Source organism: Hipposideros armiger, unplaced genomic scaffold, assembly GCF_001890085.2.
Source record: "Hipposideros armiger isolate ML-2016 unplaced genomic scaffold, ASM189008v1 scaffold_178, whole genome shotgun sequence".
Taxonomy (NCBI): domain Eukaryota; kingdom Metazoa; phylum Chordata; class Mammalia; order Chiroptera; family Hipposideridae; genus Hipposideros; species Hipposideros armiger.
This window is the reverse complement of record NW_017731528.1, coordinates 1,335,489-1,353,286: the sequence shown is the minus strand read 5'-3', so window position 1 is coordinate 1,353,286 and position 17,798 is coordinate 1,335,489. Positions and strand designations below refer to the sequence as shown.

The window sequence follows — 17,798 nt, the reverse complement described above, 5'->3', positions numbered from 1 at the left end:
TTGCCAATCCATTGCTGGTCAGGAACTCTGGTAGGTGGCTCCAGAATCCTTTGGCAGTTGTCTTGGGCTTTGTTTAGAATACATAGGACATGCTGTCACTGCATTAACAAGTCACTGTTTCGGGGGCATCACACCATCCCAGCCAGGTGCTGCAGGGGCCACTGAAGGGCCTGCAACCAGGGCTCGTGCCTGGATCGCCGGTGATTGTCAGTGCCTCACAAGCTGGAATGTGGCTCCTACTGGCGAACCCAAATGACCTTCCACATGGTCATCCACCCTCGGCTTCCCTGTCCAGGTCGTGTGTCAATCCTTTAGAAGAGTCCAGCCCACCCACACGCTGAGTCCAGCTCACCAGCTGCTCTGGGCCCTTCCCATTTCCATCCAGACGGTGCTGGCGCTGCGTTGAATGATGGCTGGGGTCCATGTGAAAGGAAGGTGGCCCTAACCAAGACCATCCATACCGGCCGGTGTCGGCGGAAATTTCCCCCATTTCCACCCCACAGGAGACTAGGACCTATCGGCATACGGGAGGCCCGGGGCTGTTCAGCATAGAGACCTCAGCATCAGACCCTTTAGGCCTAAAACTGGATAGGTGACAAGTGGCAACACAGATCCATGCATGGGGAGCTCTGTGGGTTTCGTTACTCCAGACAGCCCTGGAAAGATGGTACTGTCTCACTTATGGGACCCATCATCTGTCCCTCCCAGTGCTTCCTGTGGGCTCAGATATGGTTCACTGAGTGGCTCTGCTCCTCGGCTGTGACGTGTCCTCTCACAGGTCACTCTAGATCAAATGCATTAATTCATGTAAATAACTGAACATCCCTTACTGAGTGTTAGCTGCTTTTACTGTTACCACTCCTGTCACTCGGGAGATCCAGCAAGCTTCTGTGACTGATGCAAAGCGCACAGCCAACTTGGGGCTGGGACCGGATGCAGGGTGTGTCACTCCGGGGCACAAGGGGCGGTGCTGTTTCCAGTTGAGAGCTTGGGGGGCAGTGCATTTGTTCGCATGTCTTTTACAGAGTCCAATTCTATGGCAAGGTTAACATCTAACATCTGTGTGGTTGGAGCAATCGGTTTTAGGTGAAAATCCTTTAACTCTTACCAGCAAATATTTGTGCTTTTCAGTCATTTTGAATTACTCCCATGTGAGTTAGGCCCCAGTCTCACTGCATTGCCTATAGGGGGCGAGCACGTCCCTCCTAGTGCTGATCAGCCACCTGGTCAGACATGAGGGAGACCAGCACTTGCTTTACGGTGTGATGGGGGCTTGACAAGGCTGGCTAACTGGAGGAGGAGCGAGAGCCAACTCTGGATCAGTGGACAAGCACTTATTTAAACATAGGTCTGGTTTACACATTTTGAATGATGTTACCTACTTAAATGATTGAAAGCAGTATATGTCCAGGGAGAATGGCCAAAAAAATAAATGTTAGCAATGCCTCTTATTGATGCCTCTCTTCCTTTGAGCTACTTACTCATGTACCTAAAGTTCATATTTCACTATTTTATAGTTAATGTGTTACCTGTTTATCTTCAAGCCTTTGAAGCACTGTGACTTCTAAATATGGATAGTTCGTGTTACTTACCCTCAAAAATCAGTTTCTTTAAAGACTATATAGTTTTGGTTAAGACACCACAAATTTAATAAAATGCCATTGTATTTTTGTATAGCCCAGAAAAATGTATCTGATGGCTGTTCTGTGTTCCAGACGGCAAACAGCAGATTCTGAGTTTGGGCATGGACCTGCAGCTGGAATGGATGAAATTAGAAGATTTTCAGAAGCATCTGGCTGGAAAAGATGAGAATTTTACTACAGCAGATGCCATCCCAAGTCGTGAGTAGTTTGGGAATTTTGGAGGTCCTTTTCATGAATCTAGATAAGAAAACCTAAGTTATCTTTTCTTTCATTTTAGATTTATTGAGGGATGCTGTGCAAAATGGGGATTATATTACCGTGAAGGTTGCACTTAGTTCAAATGAAGACTATAACCTGGACCAAGAGGTAGTAAATATATCTGTAAAATCTCATGAAAAGAAGATGGAAAGTAGCTCTTTTAAAATAATTCAGTTTTACTTTTTTTTTTTTTTTTAAGGTTTTATTGGGGAATTGGGAAAGGGGAACAGTGTTGGGGAATCGAGGAAGGGGGACAGCCAAGTTGTTGTCCTTCAGTCTTAGTTGTGGAGGGCACAGCTAGCTCAGCTCCAAGTTCAGTCACCATAGAGCAACCCATCGGCTGCAAGCTGCCACTCAGCTCAAGGTGCCGTGTTTAATCTTAGTTGTGGGGGGCATAGCCCACCATCCCATGCAGGAGTCTACCAGAAATCTTGTTGTTAGGAGCACATGCTCTCACCAGCTGAGCCATCCTGCCACCTGCTGACAGCTCAGCAGCAGCTCAGCTCGGGCACAGCTCACTGGCTCATGTGGGAATCGAACCGGCGACCCTGTTGCTCAGGGCTCGTATTCTTAACCAACTGAGCCACTCGGCCGGCCCCCAGTTTTACTTTTCATTTTTTAACTATAAAAGTAATGCATGTTCACTTTATAAAATTCAAACATTGTAGGAACGTAGAAATTATAGTCCCTGTATTTCCAACCCCCTCAAGTCACTTGATTTAGCTGTGGTTGTCTGGTTTAATCTCTGACACTTTGAGGAGTGAACGCGGGAACTGGCTCCTGTTTCTCAGGTCACTGTTTCATTGGTAGTGGCCTATTTACAGCAACTGCCAACTGTATTGTTGTTGCCGGTTTTTATACTGATTTATAAGGAATTTTTATATGGAAGCATATTAACCCTTTTGTCCTTGTTTTTTTCAGTCTTTTGTGGCTTAGAGGGTTTTTATTTTTAGGTAGTCACATGTGTTGATCTTATTCCCTTGTGGCTTTTGGTTGTCTTGTCTTGCTTAGAAAAGATTTTTATATTTTCTTCTGTAGTTTTCTTGCCGAATTGGATTTTTTAGGTTTAATTCTTTGGGATTACAGTTCAAAAAATTATTAGGATTTTGATTAAAATTGCATGAAATACATAATTTGGCTGAGAATTGACATTTTTACATTTTGAATCTTTCATCTAGGAACATAACTTTAAAGCAGCTCTTCATTTATTCCCAAAGTTGTTTGGGTTTTTTCTTCATATAGTTATTGCACATTTTAGATGTATTCCTAAATGTTTTATAATTTCTTAATTATCTTACTTGATCGTTAGGATCTTCCCCCCGCCCACATTTTTTCTAACTGGTTATTACATGTGTATGGTAAAGCTGTTGGGTGTGTGTTGTCTCCAGTCACTTTATAAAATTCTCATACTCTGTTTTAAGTTACTGGCCTTGGATTTTCTGGGTAGAGAATTTGATTATCTGCCAAAATAACTATTTTGTTTCCCTCTTTTCCAACAATATTTCTTTCTCTGGCCTTGTGAAACTAGTGCCACTTGAGTAATGGTGATGATGGCAGCGGCCTGCCTGTCACTGACCTGAGGGGTATCCCCTGAGTCTCTGTGTCAGCTGTCCTGCCTGTCCTGTGTTATCTCCCTGCACTTCCGCTTTTTTTAGCTGTTTTTATCAGGGTTTTATCAAATGCTTCTTTCCCCCAAGTTAATCCTTCCATAGCTTGGTCTTTATTAAAAGCGTAGTAACGCCAGAAAATTTTCTAAAGTTAGGAAGGTTTTTACAAATGAGAGTAAGTGGTTCCATTGTCTTAGTTTTAGTGGGCCCTCTTGAGTCTGTCTAACGTGCTATTGCTAGAAATAATTTTTCTTACATTTGTGTTCCCTCAGATTACTCATACCGGCAAATTTTGCTCAACTATCAGATTATAACCAAATGAACTCAAACTATTGCAATGTGGTTTTATCAAATGGTATTTAATTAGTGGTTTGGTTTCCTCATACGGTGTTTGTTTCAACTAGTGATTGGAAATATTTTAGCTAATAGTTACCTTTTTATTTTTCATCAGCTTCATGTAATTTCACATCTGTTGAAAGCAGTTCTTTAATGAATTAATTTTGTCATATCAGCATCTTGTTTCCTACTTTTACCTTTTCTTCCTTATCCTTAGAGCAATAAAACTCTGTCTTCCCAACTGCTAGATTTACATGGGCTAATGTTTTTCTAATCTAGATAGCATTCATTTTAGCTTGTCATCAGTGGGTTTATTTGACTTCTTGTGGTCATTTCTAGCCTTCCATCTTTGGGCCACTAAATGAATCTAATGAATGGATGAGTTTTACCAAGAGCACAGACCTTTGCCATTTATGCAGTGTCAGGATTCACTGTTATTTCACATCATGCAAAGTATTGATGTGCCTTTAGAACTTAATACATGGGGGTGGTAAAACTTTATGGTAACATTCATATATAAAAAATTCTAGTTTATTAGTTTTTGATTGTTTATTAGGATATTTTAGTAAAACTAAGTAAAGCTAGATAGATGTTTAAATCAATGCATTTTATTGATTTCATATTGAAACAATCTAGATGAAAAAACTTAGTTCTAAAATTTCATTAAACTTTGACATTTTTTTCTTAAACAAAACCTTTAATAAAGGATTCAAGCGGGATGACACTGGTGATGCTGGCCGCAGCAGGAGGGCAGGACGACCTACTGAGGCTCCTCATCAGAAAAGGAGCCAAAGTGAACGGCAGACAGAAAAATGGGACCACCGCCCTCATTCACGCAGCTGAGAAGGTCGGTTATCATGCAGCCATTTCATGGTCTTACAGGAATTCCTGCTCTGGGACTATGACAGAATCATCTCCATAGTGAACTATAACGGTCATACAGTCAAGTAACTTTAAAGTTGTATATTCCAGCTCATCTGTAACGTATCATGAATGGGTGTTTTTCAGCAACAGTAGTACTTTGCCATTAAGTGTTCATAACGTGATTATCTAGTTAGAACTGAGTTATATTTAAAAAGGACCTCTAATTAAGGTTCTAATACCAGTTTCAATCTTGAGTCTTTTAAATATCTTTTTCATTTGAAATTAGGTGTTCCTTTTGATTGATAATTTAATTAAAATGTTCCCATTTATTATTTTTCTAAAGGATTGCTATGCAGAGTTCTTATATTGAAACCAGTGGTTAAACTTCAGATTGAAGTTGTTGGCAAAACTGAGTGAGGCTGTGTGTGGTACCTTGGGGGAGCCACTTCCCGCCCCTCACCTCTGCCCACTCTCGCCCCTCACCTCTGCCCACTCTCGGGACCCTGCACAGTAGGGAGCCAGGAAGCTGCTCACCTACCTACTTAGGGTGACCAAGTATCTTTTCCTAATGGCTAAGTTTCAAAACATCTAAAAATATCTTATCTTCCAAAGAATTTTGGGAGTTAAATTTGCCTTTTTTCTTCCTTGATAGAACTTTTTAACTACAGTGGCTATTCTTTTGGAAGCAGGAGCTTTTGTAAATATACAGCAGAGCAATGGTGAGACAGCTCTCATGAAGGTAATCGCGCCTCCCCCGTCTCAGGTGTGCATGTTGGGGCCTCAGGCTGCTGGGCCCTGCTGGGGACATGATGGGGAACAGGACAGCTGCCAGGCCCTGCTGGGGACATGATGGGGAACAGGACAGCTGCCAGGTCCTGCTGGGGACGTGGTGGGGAACAGGACAGTCTGGAGTGGGAGCAGTAACACCTGGTGTGATGAGTGATGTGATGGGACTGAGCACAGAAGAGCTCGGTCTGGTGGCTTCCAGGCAGCCTTAGATGGGTGACAGGTGGCTAAGCTGTTTGAAAACAGGGCCTGGAATAGGAAATACGCAGCCCTGGGGGTGGGGAAGCGCACGCTGTACTCCCATTGTCATTTTATGGTGGTGAATCCATCTTCTTAGCCTCAGGTCCCTTCGTGTGTGTTTGGAATTGTGGTTTACAGCTAGTTTTGAGTGGAAAGCTGTTAAAGGGTCCCCAGGCACCCTTTTATTACCCCCCATGTTTAGCGGGTTTTCTGGGGGGCAAAATCAGCAAGTTCTCGCCTGTTGCTGTGACTAAGATACTGTTAGGACACAGCAGCCCTGACACCGAGCGCTTTAGCTCCCGGCGTGTGCAGGCTGTCTGTGCTGCCACAACCTCCCAGGACAGAGCAGACCTTTGTGGTGCCGCCCAGGTCAGTAAGGGAGTGGAGCTCTCCCATGCCTGCCTTTAAACCCAGCTCACTGCTGGATCTGGAAATGCTTCTTTTGTTCAGGAGCCCTGCTTTTGAATTTTGACTTTCCATTACGTGTTTCTGCTGTTGCCAAATTTTTAGAGCAGAAGGGTCACTCAAAGCAGGAATTTAAAACTATCTTAATTGAAAAATCACCAGGTGTGTTCTAAACAGATCCTCCGGAAATGGTCTTTAAACTGTCACAGCTCCATCTTAGATTTATTAAATTCAAATTTGTGTCTGTGCTTATTTATTAGTCTCCTTTAGGGCAGCTTCTAGGACAATTTTGAAGTTATTTTGTGATGCTAAGTGCAGGGGCACGCTTTCTCTTCGGCCTGTGCTAAGACCTCGGCTTACAGGCCACAGCTGAAATAAGGAGCACAGCAGACCTTAGAAAGGCTGGTGTTTCTTCTGTCTTGAGATGCAAGTATCTTTCAAAGTTACGTTTCCCAAGGAATCAAAGTCAGGGGAGGAATTAATTGAATGTAGCACAGATTTCTGTCCTGTTTGCTGTTCCGTTTATGTAAGTTTCTGACACTTGGGGAGACCTGACTCCATGTGTTCTCCCCGCTCTCCAACCTTTTTTTCCCTCTTCACAAACAACTCCCAGGCTCATGGGTGGAGAAAGGGACAAACAGTGGCTGGTAGTTACCTTATTTTGCACTTAATTATTACTCTTTTTTTCTTTGGATGTAGGCCTGTAAAAGAGGAAATTCGGACATTGTCCGACTTGTAATTGAATGTGGAGCCGACTGCAATATTTTGTCAAAGCACCAAAATAGTGCGATGCATTTTGCAAAGCAGTGCAACAACGGGTTGGTGTACGACTTGCTGAAGAATCATTTAGACACGTAAGTGTGACGTGAACGTGCCATGGTTAACACACATCAAAACTGGAATGGCCTGAATATAATTGCTCAGAGAGAGATTGGCAAGTATAGGTCCTGACAGGCTTCTATTCTCAAAAGATCTTAAATTTAATGGCATGTGAATTGTTTCCTACAAGTTATGGAGGTCTTAGAAATTCCCAAACTTAACACTATCTTATCTAGAAGTAGCCTTAAAATATTAATTATGCTCTTAACTGGCTCACATTTTCTTAAAACCATTTAAAATTTATTCTATTCTTCTTTTAATAGACAATTTTTTAGAGCACTTTTAGGTTCCCAGTGACAGGGTAGAAAGTAGAGATTTTCTATTGGGTTGTCAGAAAAGTCATCCCCACTATCACCATCCCTACGAGAATAGTGCAGTTAACAAACCCATGTGGGCAGTTATCCAAAGTCCGTAGTTTTGTTAGGATTCACCTTGCTGTTGTACCTTCTTGTGGGTTTGGACAAATGTATAATGACTCGCACCCATCTTTACTGCGTCATAGTAGTTTTGCTGCCCAGACAATCCTGTGCTCTGCCTATTCATCCCTCCCTCCTAAACCCTGGTGACCCCCCGATCTTTTTACTGTCTCCATATCTCACCTTTTCAAGGATGTCATAGAGTTGCAACACAGTATGTAACCTTTTTATATTGGCTTCTTTTACTTACTGATACTGCATTTAAGGGTCCTCCATATCTTTTCATGGCGATAGCTCATTTCCTTTTAGTGCCAAATAATCATCCCATGGTCTGGATGCATCAGTTTATCAATTCAAGTTCCTTCTTTTTCAAATGACTTCTAAATCATTTTATTTTTAAAGATTTTATTGGGGAATTGGGGAAGGGGAACAGCCAAGTTGTTGTCCTTCAGTCTTAGTTGTGGAGGGCGCAGCTACCTCAGTTCCAAGTCCAGTCACCATCGGGCCGCCCATCAGCAGCTCGCGGCCTCTCAGCTCAAGGTGCTGTAACTCAGTAGCATAATGTCAATTCAGAATTCTTTAGGCCACACGTAACAAATGTCATAACAAGTACAGTGTATATTCACGTAACGGCAGGCAGCCTTGGGCTGGAATGGCCACTGTCCCCTCTCCATCATCCAGCACACTTAAGAGTATGACTTGGATCTTCATACCTGCAAGACGGTATGATTCCAGGTGTAGAATCTATGTCCTGAGCACAAAGTAAGGTAAATTTAGGGCAAGAGACAAAGAAGGCCAAGGCCAAAGCGAGGGCACATGCTCTATGACCCCCGTCATTTCTGCAGGCAACTCTGACCAGCACCTGACTGGCAGGGCCCCCAGGAAGCTGGCTCGTCTCAGTCTGCTCCATGGTAATAGTTACAGTCTGCAGTAGAGCTGTCAGCCTTCCTGGTTTGCATGCAATGGAGGGGGTCCTGGGATGCTGGACTTCCTTTTAAAACTGACTAAAGGGTTATCTGGGACTTTGGACTTAATGTCCTCATTAAGACTAGAATAGCCTATATCCTGGGCAAAGCAGATGAGATAGTTTGAAAATATTTTTCGAATTAATACTAATCATTTTAATTGCTTCTTAAACTAAGCACTGTAACAAGATGTTTGGCAATTCTTGAATTTTTGGATAGAATTCTCATCACTGGTCCTCCAAATTGGTCATCATTAGACAGGTTATGTATTGAGCACTGTCTGTGTGCCAGGCAGTGTCAAGACGGCTGGGGAGGTGAGAGAGCAGAAGGAGAGACTGGCCTCTGGACACCACATTCCCGGGAGAGGATGTGGACAATACGTACCATGTCAGAAGCCAAGAGCAGGAAGCAGGATGTGATCTGGGAAGGCCTCATGGCTACTGAATAGTTTAATCATTGTATGGCTCATGGCTCTTTTTTACATTAACAATTCTTACTACATACTTCTGAGCAGACTCTCTAGAGTAGCAGAAGAAACCATAAAGGATTACTTTGAAGCACGTCTTGCTCTCCTAGAACCGGTTTTCCCGATAGCATGTCACCGTCTCTGTGAGGGGCCAGATTTTTCAATGGATTTCAATTACAAACCACCACAGAATATACCAGAAGGTAAGCCTGTGTGTTCTGTTTTAGAAATATGACACTATAACTGATTATTTTAGAACTCTTTCTTTGAACAAACCTTAAGAAAATTCCATTATGTATAATTATGTAAAATAACAGCAGAGCTACTCTGGCAGAAAAAAAAGAGACCCTGCTGATACCCACCATCCCAGGTGACTGAGGGGTCCACAGAGCATGGTGTTAGCATTTATTAAATAAGTATGAAAGCTAGGCCTTAATAATTAATTATACTAATTTTTATTTAACTGAATTTTATTTAAATTGACCTTCAAGATTCTAAGTCCAAAATCAATGTTTTTCCTCAATTTTATTATTGCTAAGTCTTGCCCCTTTAATAAGTTTAGTAGCAAGAGATGGAAGTGTCAGTTCTGCTTCCTGGCCTCTGCTTAACAAAAGCAGGACAATGGCCCATGCCACGTCTTCTCTAGGACATGGATGTTACACATAGGAGGTGGGGGTAAGCTTGGCTTTGGCTTCTGTTTTTTAAAAAAAAAACCTCCTTTAAAAAAAACAAGTGTATTGAAGAACATATAACCCTACCAATTAATGACAGCCATTCATAACACCTTAGTATTTTGTGAACTTGTCATTGAAGTATCATACTTTGTAATTTTGACTATTCAAGTGGATAGTTTACATTGTAATGCTGGAGAGCAAACTACTGGGTCAAGCTTTAAACAGCTCAACGGGACAGGTATGGGGAGCCAAGGGCCCTGGGTGTCCCTTTTCCCTGGGCCCAGAACTAACAAACCAAATGATTCTTTGGGGTCTTTTATAAAAAGTCTCTTGTTTATAACTGGCCTGGATCAATATTTTATCATGTTAAAAATAGTTTACCATAAAAGTCATAGAGATAATTTTCCTATATTATTAAAACTACTTTTTTTTCTTCTTAAAAAAAAAACAAAAACGAATGTTGCAGAATATTTGGATACTCAGGAAAAGCTTCCAATGTCATGCTAACTTATTTTTTTAATCATGATTTTTTACCTATTAATCAGAAAATTTGGAAAAGGGCAAAACAGGATATGGAAGAAAATGGAAAATCACTCAAACCTAAACATGACCACCATAGAAATGTCTAATGGTTTGTTTCCATGGACATTTTTATGCATTCAGTAGCAGCTTTTAAATATCCTCTTTGTAAAACCTAAAATATTCTGTGAACTATCAGTAGGGACTACCTTGGACAAAAAATAAAAAGGGTTGTTGTGGTTTGAAAAATGCTCAGTAATAGCACCAAGTTGGACATTGGAGGGCTCCTTGACTGGAGGTGTGAGTGGCCCCTGCATGGCTCAGAGTCACTTCCAACCTGTGTTGCTGTTCCTCCCCCGGGGGCGGGGCCAGATGGGTGTTAACACCTGTGTTTACATCTCCCCTACTCAGGCTGTGGTGTCCTGCTGTTTATTTTCCACGCAAACTTTCTGGGTAAAGACGTTATTGCTCGACTCTGTGGACCATGTAGTGTACAAGCTGTAGTTTTAAACGATAAATTTCAACTTCCTGTTTTTCTGGTAAGATTTTCTGTAGTTCATTACTGAAAAGTAGATTTTTCTAATCAAAAGCACAGGTGACTTTAACAATTATAATTCTGTAAACCATTTGTTGGAAATGAGTCAATAACCAGTAATCATAAAGTAAAATTATCCTAAATTTTGTCAAGAATCTTTCTAAATGTTTGTTATTTCAGCCTTACATTATGTTTCCCATGTCTTAGAAATGGTATAGGAAACATACCAATTTTAAATATGATGCCCTTTCCCATCATTATAATTACAAATGTTCACTTAAAGGAAACTGAAAAAGGAAGAAAAGTATACCTGTTTATACCTTCTCATGCTTCAAATACCCCAGTACAACCACTGTATAATATTGGTTATATTTATACTTAGTTTGAATGCTTAATTTTAGGTTATTATGCTATAACTTTCATCTTATAAACATTTAAAAATATATAATTAATCCATTAGTGCCTGTATAAATTCATTTTTAATATAAAAAATGCTCTTGAAGAATCTTTATACATGATTCCTTTGCCACATTTAGACTTCTTAGGCTGAATTAAGCAAAATTGAGCAGTTATGAAGATTTATGAAGATTTCTAATACTCACGCTATATATGGCTAGATACATTCTAATCCCCAAAAATTATCTGGATATTGTTTATTGTGATTCATATCTTTTTAATAAATCAAGGGAAGAGTAAAGAAATCACAGCTTATTTCCTTGTGTGAGTTCAAGTACAAAACTTGTATTTGTCATCATCGCTGTAGTCGTAAAGGTTTCTGATCTCTTAAGATGAAGTTATACTGTTAGATTTGGCCTAGCTGTTTCTAGATGTAGAAGTTGGAAGAAATACTGACAGTTTTTGGTCTCTCTCCCTAGGATAGTCATTTTGTTTACTCGTTCAGCCCTCTTCCAGGCCTCAACAAACTCTTTATAAGGTTGACGGAAGCACCCTCTGCCAAGGTGAACATCCTCTCCTCATATTCAGTGTTCCTACTCAGATTGTTACTCTAGGTTACTTTATTGTCATTAGACAAAACTTCCAAGAACGTTGTGTTCCTGATCCTGTCCTAGAGACATGTGCTCCCAGGGTGGAGTGCTAGGTGCACCTGCCTAAACGTCAGATGTGTCTCACGTAATACCTATCGTACCTAGTAGTCTGGGCTGTGTTCCAGGCTTTGGTAGTGGATTGCCATCTGTGTGTCTCTGGGCAGGTCACTAACCTCTCTTTGTATTATGAAGCACTTGGATTTTTTTATTAAAACCACCACCTCAATAAATTGATAACCAATCTGACAATATTACAAACCAGTCTTGGCATGTGTGTTCTCCCCGCTTCTAAAAAAGGGGAGCCACCTCTGTGCTTATACATGTGCGTTTTCTCTCCCTGTAGGTTAAGTTGTTGATAGGTGCATACAGAGTGCAGCTGCAGTGACCAAACAAAGACTTCGGACGGACATGGACTTACTGCCAGACCTTTCTAACTCCTGTTCTAAGCAGTGGAGAATGGTGGCACAGCCAACACTTCCACATGTAAAGTCTAGTCTGTAACCTCATACAGTTTAAGGCCTGTCTGTTCTTGGACATGGGCCATGGCATTCTAATACATTACAGAGAGCGTGCTCAAGTCCCGGGGTTGTGTCCAGTTTTTTCCACAATGTGGAATGGTGCATATGGGGATAATTTAAGAAAAGGGAAGTCATTTTTCCTTTTAATTTTCTATTAGAGCCTTGAAGTGTGAGGGGGAGATCAGATCCATTTCTGATATGCGGTTGGTGGTGACAACTTTGTAGATTTCCAATTATGCTTTATTTGAAAAGATGATAAATCAGAGTCTTAAGATATAGCAACCAGGACATTATAAGGCCAAAAAGGGAATTATTACATGGAAACTTTTCTCCTTATTCAAAGCCAGGTCCTGGGCCCTTATTTTGAACACTGGGAAGGGCAGTGAGCTTTGCCACACCAGGCCTCATGGGAAGAGTCAGAGCTCCTGTCGATTTTCCACAGGTCTAACTAATAATAAATCAAGCTTAGTCTAGATTATGGAAATATATAAAAATTTAGTTCCTGATTAGTTTTATAATTGTCTGAGTTATAATTTTCATGAAAAATTTTCAGAATGTCAAACATTGTGATGACATTTCAGAGAGCAATTTTTAACTACATACTACAACTGCCTTTTCCTACAGTTTTCTCAATAAAACAATACCTTGGTCCTTCTATTTTCTTTGTATCTCAAGTCTCAGGACTTCAGTTTTTTAGCAGAGTGATGGCTGGGATTGGAGTCTTTCAACTATATTGAACTGTATGCTAGTACTGTATCTCATTTCATAGCTTTTTAAAAAAGATGAGATTTGATTTAGCAACATTACATAGATCAGGAAGGAACATCTGTACCTTAGTTCAATACATGAAAGACAATTTATCTCAAAATCTTGCCTAATAACTTATAAGAAATACTAAACAAGGATATGCTATTCATCAAGGAGGCATGGCACTCTAGGGTAGAACGTCCAAACACCATTAAAGCGTGAGGTAACTTGGAATACACCACCCTGTCATATGCCAGATGTGCTAGGACATTCTGTGAGCAGTGTGTCTACTAGGAAGAGAACGAGAACCACACAATACCATATGGGTGTTCTCCTCTAAACTAGCTCCTTTATAGCAGGTGAGACGCACACTTGTCCTTGAGTACTGGGGAATATGGAAAATTTTGGTTTCTTACATGTACAAAGTGTGAGCAATGATTTCTCTGGAAAACAAATCAATTGTACACAGACCTTACCACACGGTGTACACATGTGCTCAGGACTACAGATCAAAACAAAGGAACCTCCTCGTGTGGTCAAAGTGTGTGTGACACACAACACATACCTGAACTGCTCGTCTCAGCCATGGCAACCTCAGGACTCAGCAGGTCATCACAAACAGGATGCAAACTCCCTGAAAACCAGTAAGCACATAGCGTTTTACTTCAATTTTACCTTAGGGAATAACAACAAAAAAAAACCTCAGCCATTACTCCTGTCTAGTGTATACTGATATAAGGACATGTAATTGGGGTATTAAATTAATTTACTAACTTCACCATCCAGACCTGGTCTACTCAGGCACATTACACATTCTTTTACCTGCAACACCTAGTGCCAAAGAGAAGTACCTAATAGCACTCCTTAAATGTTGAACAAAATTAGATGGTGAGTTTGACTTTGGTCCAAGAATGTGAAATTAGTCCATTTCATACACTATCTTCTCAAGTCACTGCCATCTGAACTCTTAAATTTGTAGAATTTATTCAATGGAATGTCATGAGGGTACAATCTGAAACTCAGGTGCTGCTTTTAGAATTCTACTCAACTTTCAGTTACCTGAGCATAAAACTGGGAGAAAGGAAAAGTACACGGAGGCTGGATGGCGAAGAGCAGGCACTGATGAAATGACAACTTGGATGTCACAGCATAATACTGTGTAAACCCTAAAATTAAAGTATAAAAATTTTACATTCTGCTCAGTTCTGAAGATGGCTGATGGAAAGAATCCACACTGCTGCCTTCTACATCCTGTGCTGACTCGCAGATAATGCTCCTTTCCCACCGAATCTGGTATCTAGGCCTGACTTGTCCGCCCGCATACCCAGAACCTTACTAGTAAGCTGGAAAGTTTAGTGACAGTGAGGGGTCACAATTCAATCAGGGCCAAATCAAAACAAAATCGGGAAATAGTCATCTGTCTGTCGCCCTGAGCTCCCAGTTGGAATCGAAACCTAGTATTTGGCATCAGTTCAATTTGGGAGAAAATAATTTCCATTACTCCATGACATAATCTCTGTGTGTCTTACTCATAGCGCCCATTATTTGCCTCCCTTGGGCCAAGTTACATGCTTTAGTGAAAATATGATTTTCTCAGAACAATGCCCCATTTCCTGAGTAGTTCCTCATCTTGGGGACTGACCCAAAATCCCAGGCTCTAGTGTTTCCCATTTGCAGTGAGCTGAAAGGGGGGTCATTCTGTATTTGTGGGCTGCTACTACAAAAATACTCAAGGAGTAGGTATACACCTTTATAACAAAACCTGTATGAAAATGTAAAGTTTGCACTATTCCAAATGTCATTTTAATCATAGAAAATTGTGGTCATGAGGCCTAACTGTTTAAATGTCAAATGTTATTGCTTGTACATTGTTTATACGGTGTAATAAACTCACAAATGAAACACAATTTGTTTTCTGGCTTCTTTCTCCTGTGTAATTACAAGCATTTCATTATACGGAAAATAAGCTGGGCTACAGTCAAAAAATATTCAAGAACCAGGGCCAGCGGAGTGGCGCATTGGTTAAGAGCTGGCTTGGGACGCCAGAGGGCCCCAGTTCGGATCCCACATATGAGGGCCAGTGACACTGCCCTCTACAGCTAAGATGCTGAACAACAGCTCAACCTGGAGCTGGGCTGCTGTGAGTCGCTGGCGACGGTGTAAGCTGCAGCCCCTGCTGCAGTGGGTTTCCATGGGCTACCATGTGTAGCCAGCAGCCAGCGTGAGCGGCCGTCCAGAAGCCGGTGACTGATCTGCCTGGCCTGGGAAGAGCGCAATGATGGTGCCAACTTGGGCCAGTAAAGTAATGTCCTCCACAACTAGACTGAAGAACAAAAAATGACAGCAACTTGTCTGTTCCCCTTCCCCCAATTCCCAAGCACTGTTCCCATCCCCCAATTCCCCAATAAAAATCTTTAAAAAAAAAAAAAGTAATATTTTTTCCTTCAGTAAATAAGACATTTAATGTCATTTCTATTCTTAGTCCCCTTTCACATACAGACAAATTTATAGACATATTACCACCAGTGAGGAAAGATGAGAGCAATTTGGAGCTAAAAACATCGCCCAGCTTTGCATGGAGAAAAGGTCAGAGACCCTGGGGACCCAGTAGACAACAGGCAGACAACTAGTGGTTCCACTTCGCACCATAAACTACACACTGACGTTCTGTAACTCAGATCAGGTACCATTACAAATGTCCACTGAGACAACAGTCCACATCAGGAAGAATGACCAAAACTAGGAAGGACCTACCTGGAAGGAGAGAGGACTGCAGCTCTTCTTGTCCCAAAACTTCCGATTCCTGATGGAAGTCGAATTTCAGGTAGCTTCACCCATGTGTTCTTTTATCCTAGTATACAATAAAATCAGATTTAGCCTTTTATAACCCAGTTTAAACAATCAACATTTTTAAAGTGCTAACTCATTTCTTAAAGTTCTTAACAGTAATCAGTTTCCATTAAGATGCCACTTAGTTGTTACCTCATTTATTTCAGTAAGATTTTTTTTTTAATTCATTTACTCAAAGAACAAATTTAAAATTCAGCTCAATTTTATGTTTTGGCATTAAACACTGTTAAATCCGCAACTAAATCTTGAAGTACGCTAATAATTTTTAAATAGTCTATTTTGCTAAATCCTTTTTTTATTTCCATAGGTAAGGTCCTCCTGAAAGCTTGGAACCTTATAATAAAAAAATCCTACCCAGAATCCTGATTCCTACTATATTTACAAAATTTTATTCTGCTTGACCCAAGGCAGGATACACAATCTGCTGGGCTCCATCAGAAAATTCTCTTACCTACTCTTAACACCTTGGGTCAACGTTCTCCAGAGAGCGTGCACCCCAGATGTTTTATTGAAGTACAGGTTTATGTTATCTCATCCTTATCAAATGTGTCTTATAAAGTACCTGAAATATCGGTACAGTAGTATACAATTAAAACAACAGATTTCTGTTCAATTCCCTTTATTAGGGGTATGTGACCCCAAAACACTGAATTAATTACCCCAGACTAGTATTTTCAAAACCCATTTGAGTCTCAAAGTGACCTGAAATTGGATAAAATATGAACAACCCCCCCAAAAAATATGCATGCAAAAAATGTGTATATAAAATTCTGTATGTAATTTAAGGGGATACATAGATTACCCTAATGCACCTCTATAATACAACAGGATCTATGGCTCCAGTTATAAAACCTTCAATATTTTTTTCAAAAAAGGCACTGTCAAATTTTCTTTTACATAGTTCCACCTCCAACGAGCATTTCAGTGCATGTGATACTTGTTAGGTATTTGCTCCTAAAGTCATTACTATTCTTAGGTTGGTTTTATAAAATTCGTACTTCTACATATATTGCCTTTAGTCAAGTTAAGGTTCACAAGACTAAATGGAACCACAAACCAAACTGAGTGGATTACTTCATTCTTCATGATACAATGATACCAGAACTAAAACTTTTAATTAACTTTTCAAGAAAGTGAATGTATAATTTACAAAGCATTAAATATACTGAATTCTAAAATGGTAATCTCTGGAATTGGGCCAAGTTCTAGCTTTTAGCCTTTAAAATGGTGGATCATCTTAATAGTTGCATTCAATATTTAGAGACAATCACCAGTTCTGTGACCAGGTGTACTGTACACTGGAGCATAAACAACACTTATAAAACAATTACAGTGAACTGCATACGGACATCCACTCAATGACACTAGTAATTTGGATTTCAAAATCTGAAAGCCTAGAAGGTTCATACACAAAGGACTTTTAATATTTCTGATCCTGAAAAATAGCTCTACCAGTGATACTGGCAAATAAAAAAATTTTTAAAACCCAACTAATAATTGCATTAAAGGGTCTCTCAACTGAAATCTTAAAGCATAACTGTAACACCACGCTGGACAAAAGTCTGTTTTTAATTAATTTTAGGATATAACTGGGTCAATAAGAACCACGAGCAAGTCTGTTGAATTTAACCCTCCTATGCCAAAAACATCTGAATTGTAAGGAGTGAAAGGGCTTCTGTAACCACACCCTAAGACTTCTCATAGTCAGAAATGTAAACAGCAAATACCACATATACTTTTCTGGTGACTTTTCTTAAGGAATAAAACATTGAAGATAGGGCCTGCCAAGTGGCGCATTGGTTAAGAGCTGGCTTGGGACACCAGAGGGCCCCGGTTCGGATCCCACATATGAACGCCAGTGACACTTGCCCTCTACAGCTAAGATGCTGAACAACAGCTCAACCTGGAGCTGGGCTGCTGTGAGTTTCCATGGGCTACCGTGTGTAGCCAGCAGCCAGGTGAGCGGCCGTCCAGAAGCCGGCGACTGATCTGCCTCGCCCGGGAAGAGCGCAATGATGGTGCCAGCTTGGGCCAGTGAAGCAAC

The 17,798-nt window shown here is 40.7% G+C and overlaps 1 protein-coding gene across 5 annotated transcripts in view; it reads left to right on the top strand.

Annotated features, from left to right (window-relative positions):
* Positions 1-14,811, top strand: part of MPHOSPH8 (M-phase phosphoprotein 8) — a 53,725-nt gene extending 38,914 nt beyond the window's left edge. The window contains exons 6-14 of one of the 5 annotated variants that reach the window (XM_019652331.1): positions 1,716-1,841; positions 1,921-2,009; positions 4,551-4,691; positions 5,361-5,447; positions 6,839-6,993; positions 8,914-9,068; positions 10,470-10,597; positions 11,469-11,552; positions 11,983-14,811. In XM_019652331.1, coding sequence (XP_019507876.1) covers positions 1,716-1,841; positions 1,921-2,009; positions 4,551-4,691; positions 5,361-5,447; positions 6,839-6,993; positions 8,914-9,068; positions 10,470-10,597; positions 11,469-11,552; positions 11,983-12,024 — 1,007 coding nt within the window. In that variant the 3' untranslated portion in view covers positions 12,025-14,811. Of the gene's footprint in view, positions 1-1,715; positions 1,842-1,920; positions 2,010-4,550; positions 4,692-5,360; positions 5,501-5,540; positions 6,994-8,913; positions 9,069-10,469; positions 10,598-11,468 lie in introns of those variants that run through there. The other 4 variants (XM_019652333.1, XM_019652332.1, XM_019652330.1 and 1 more) reach the window with 4 other exon arrangements.
* Positions 14,812-17,798: the final 2,987 nt, after the last annotated feature.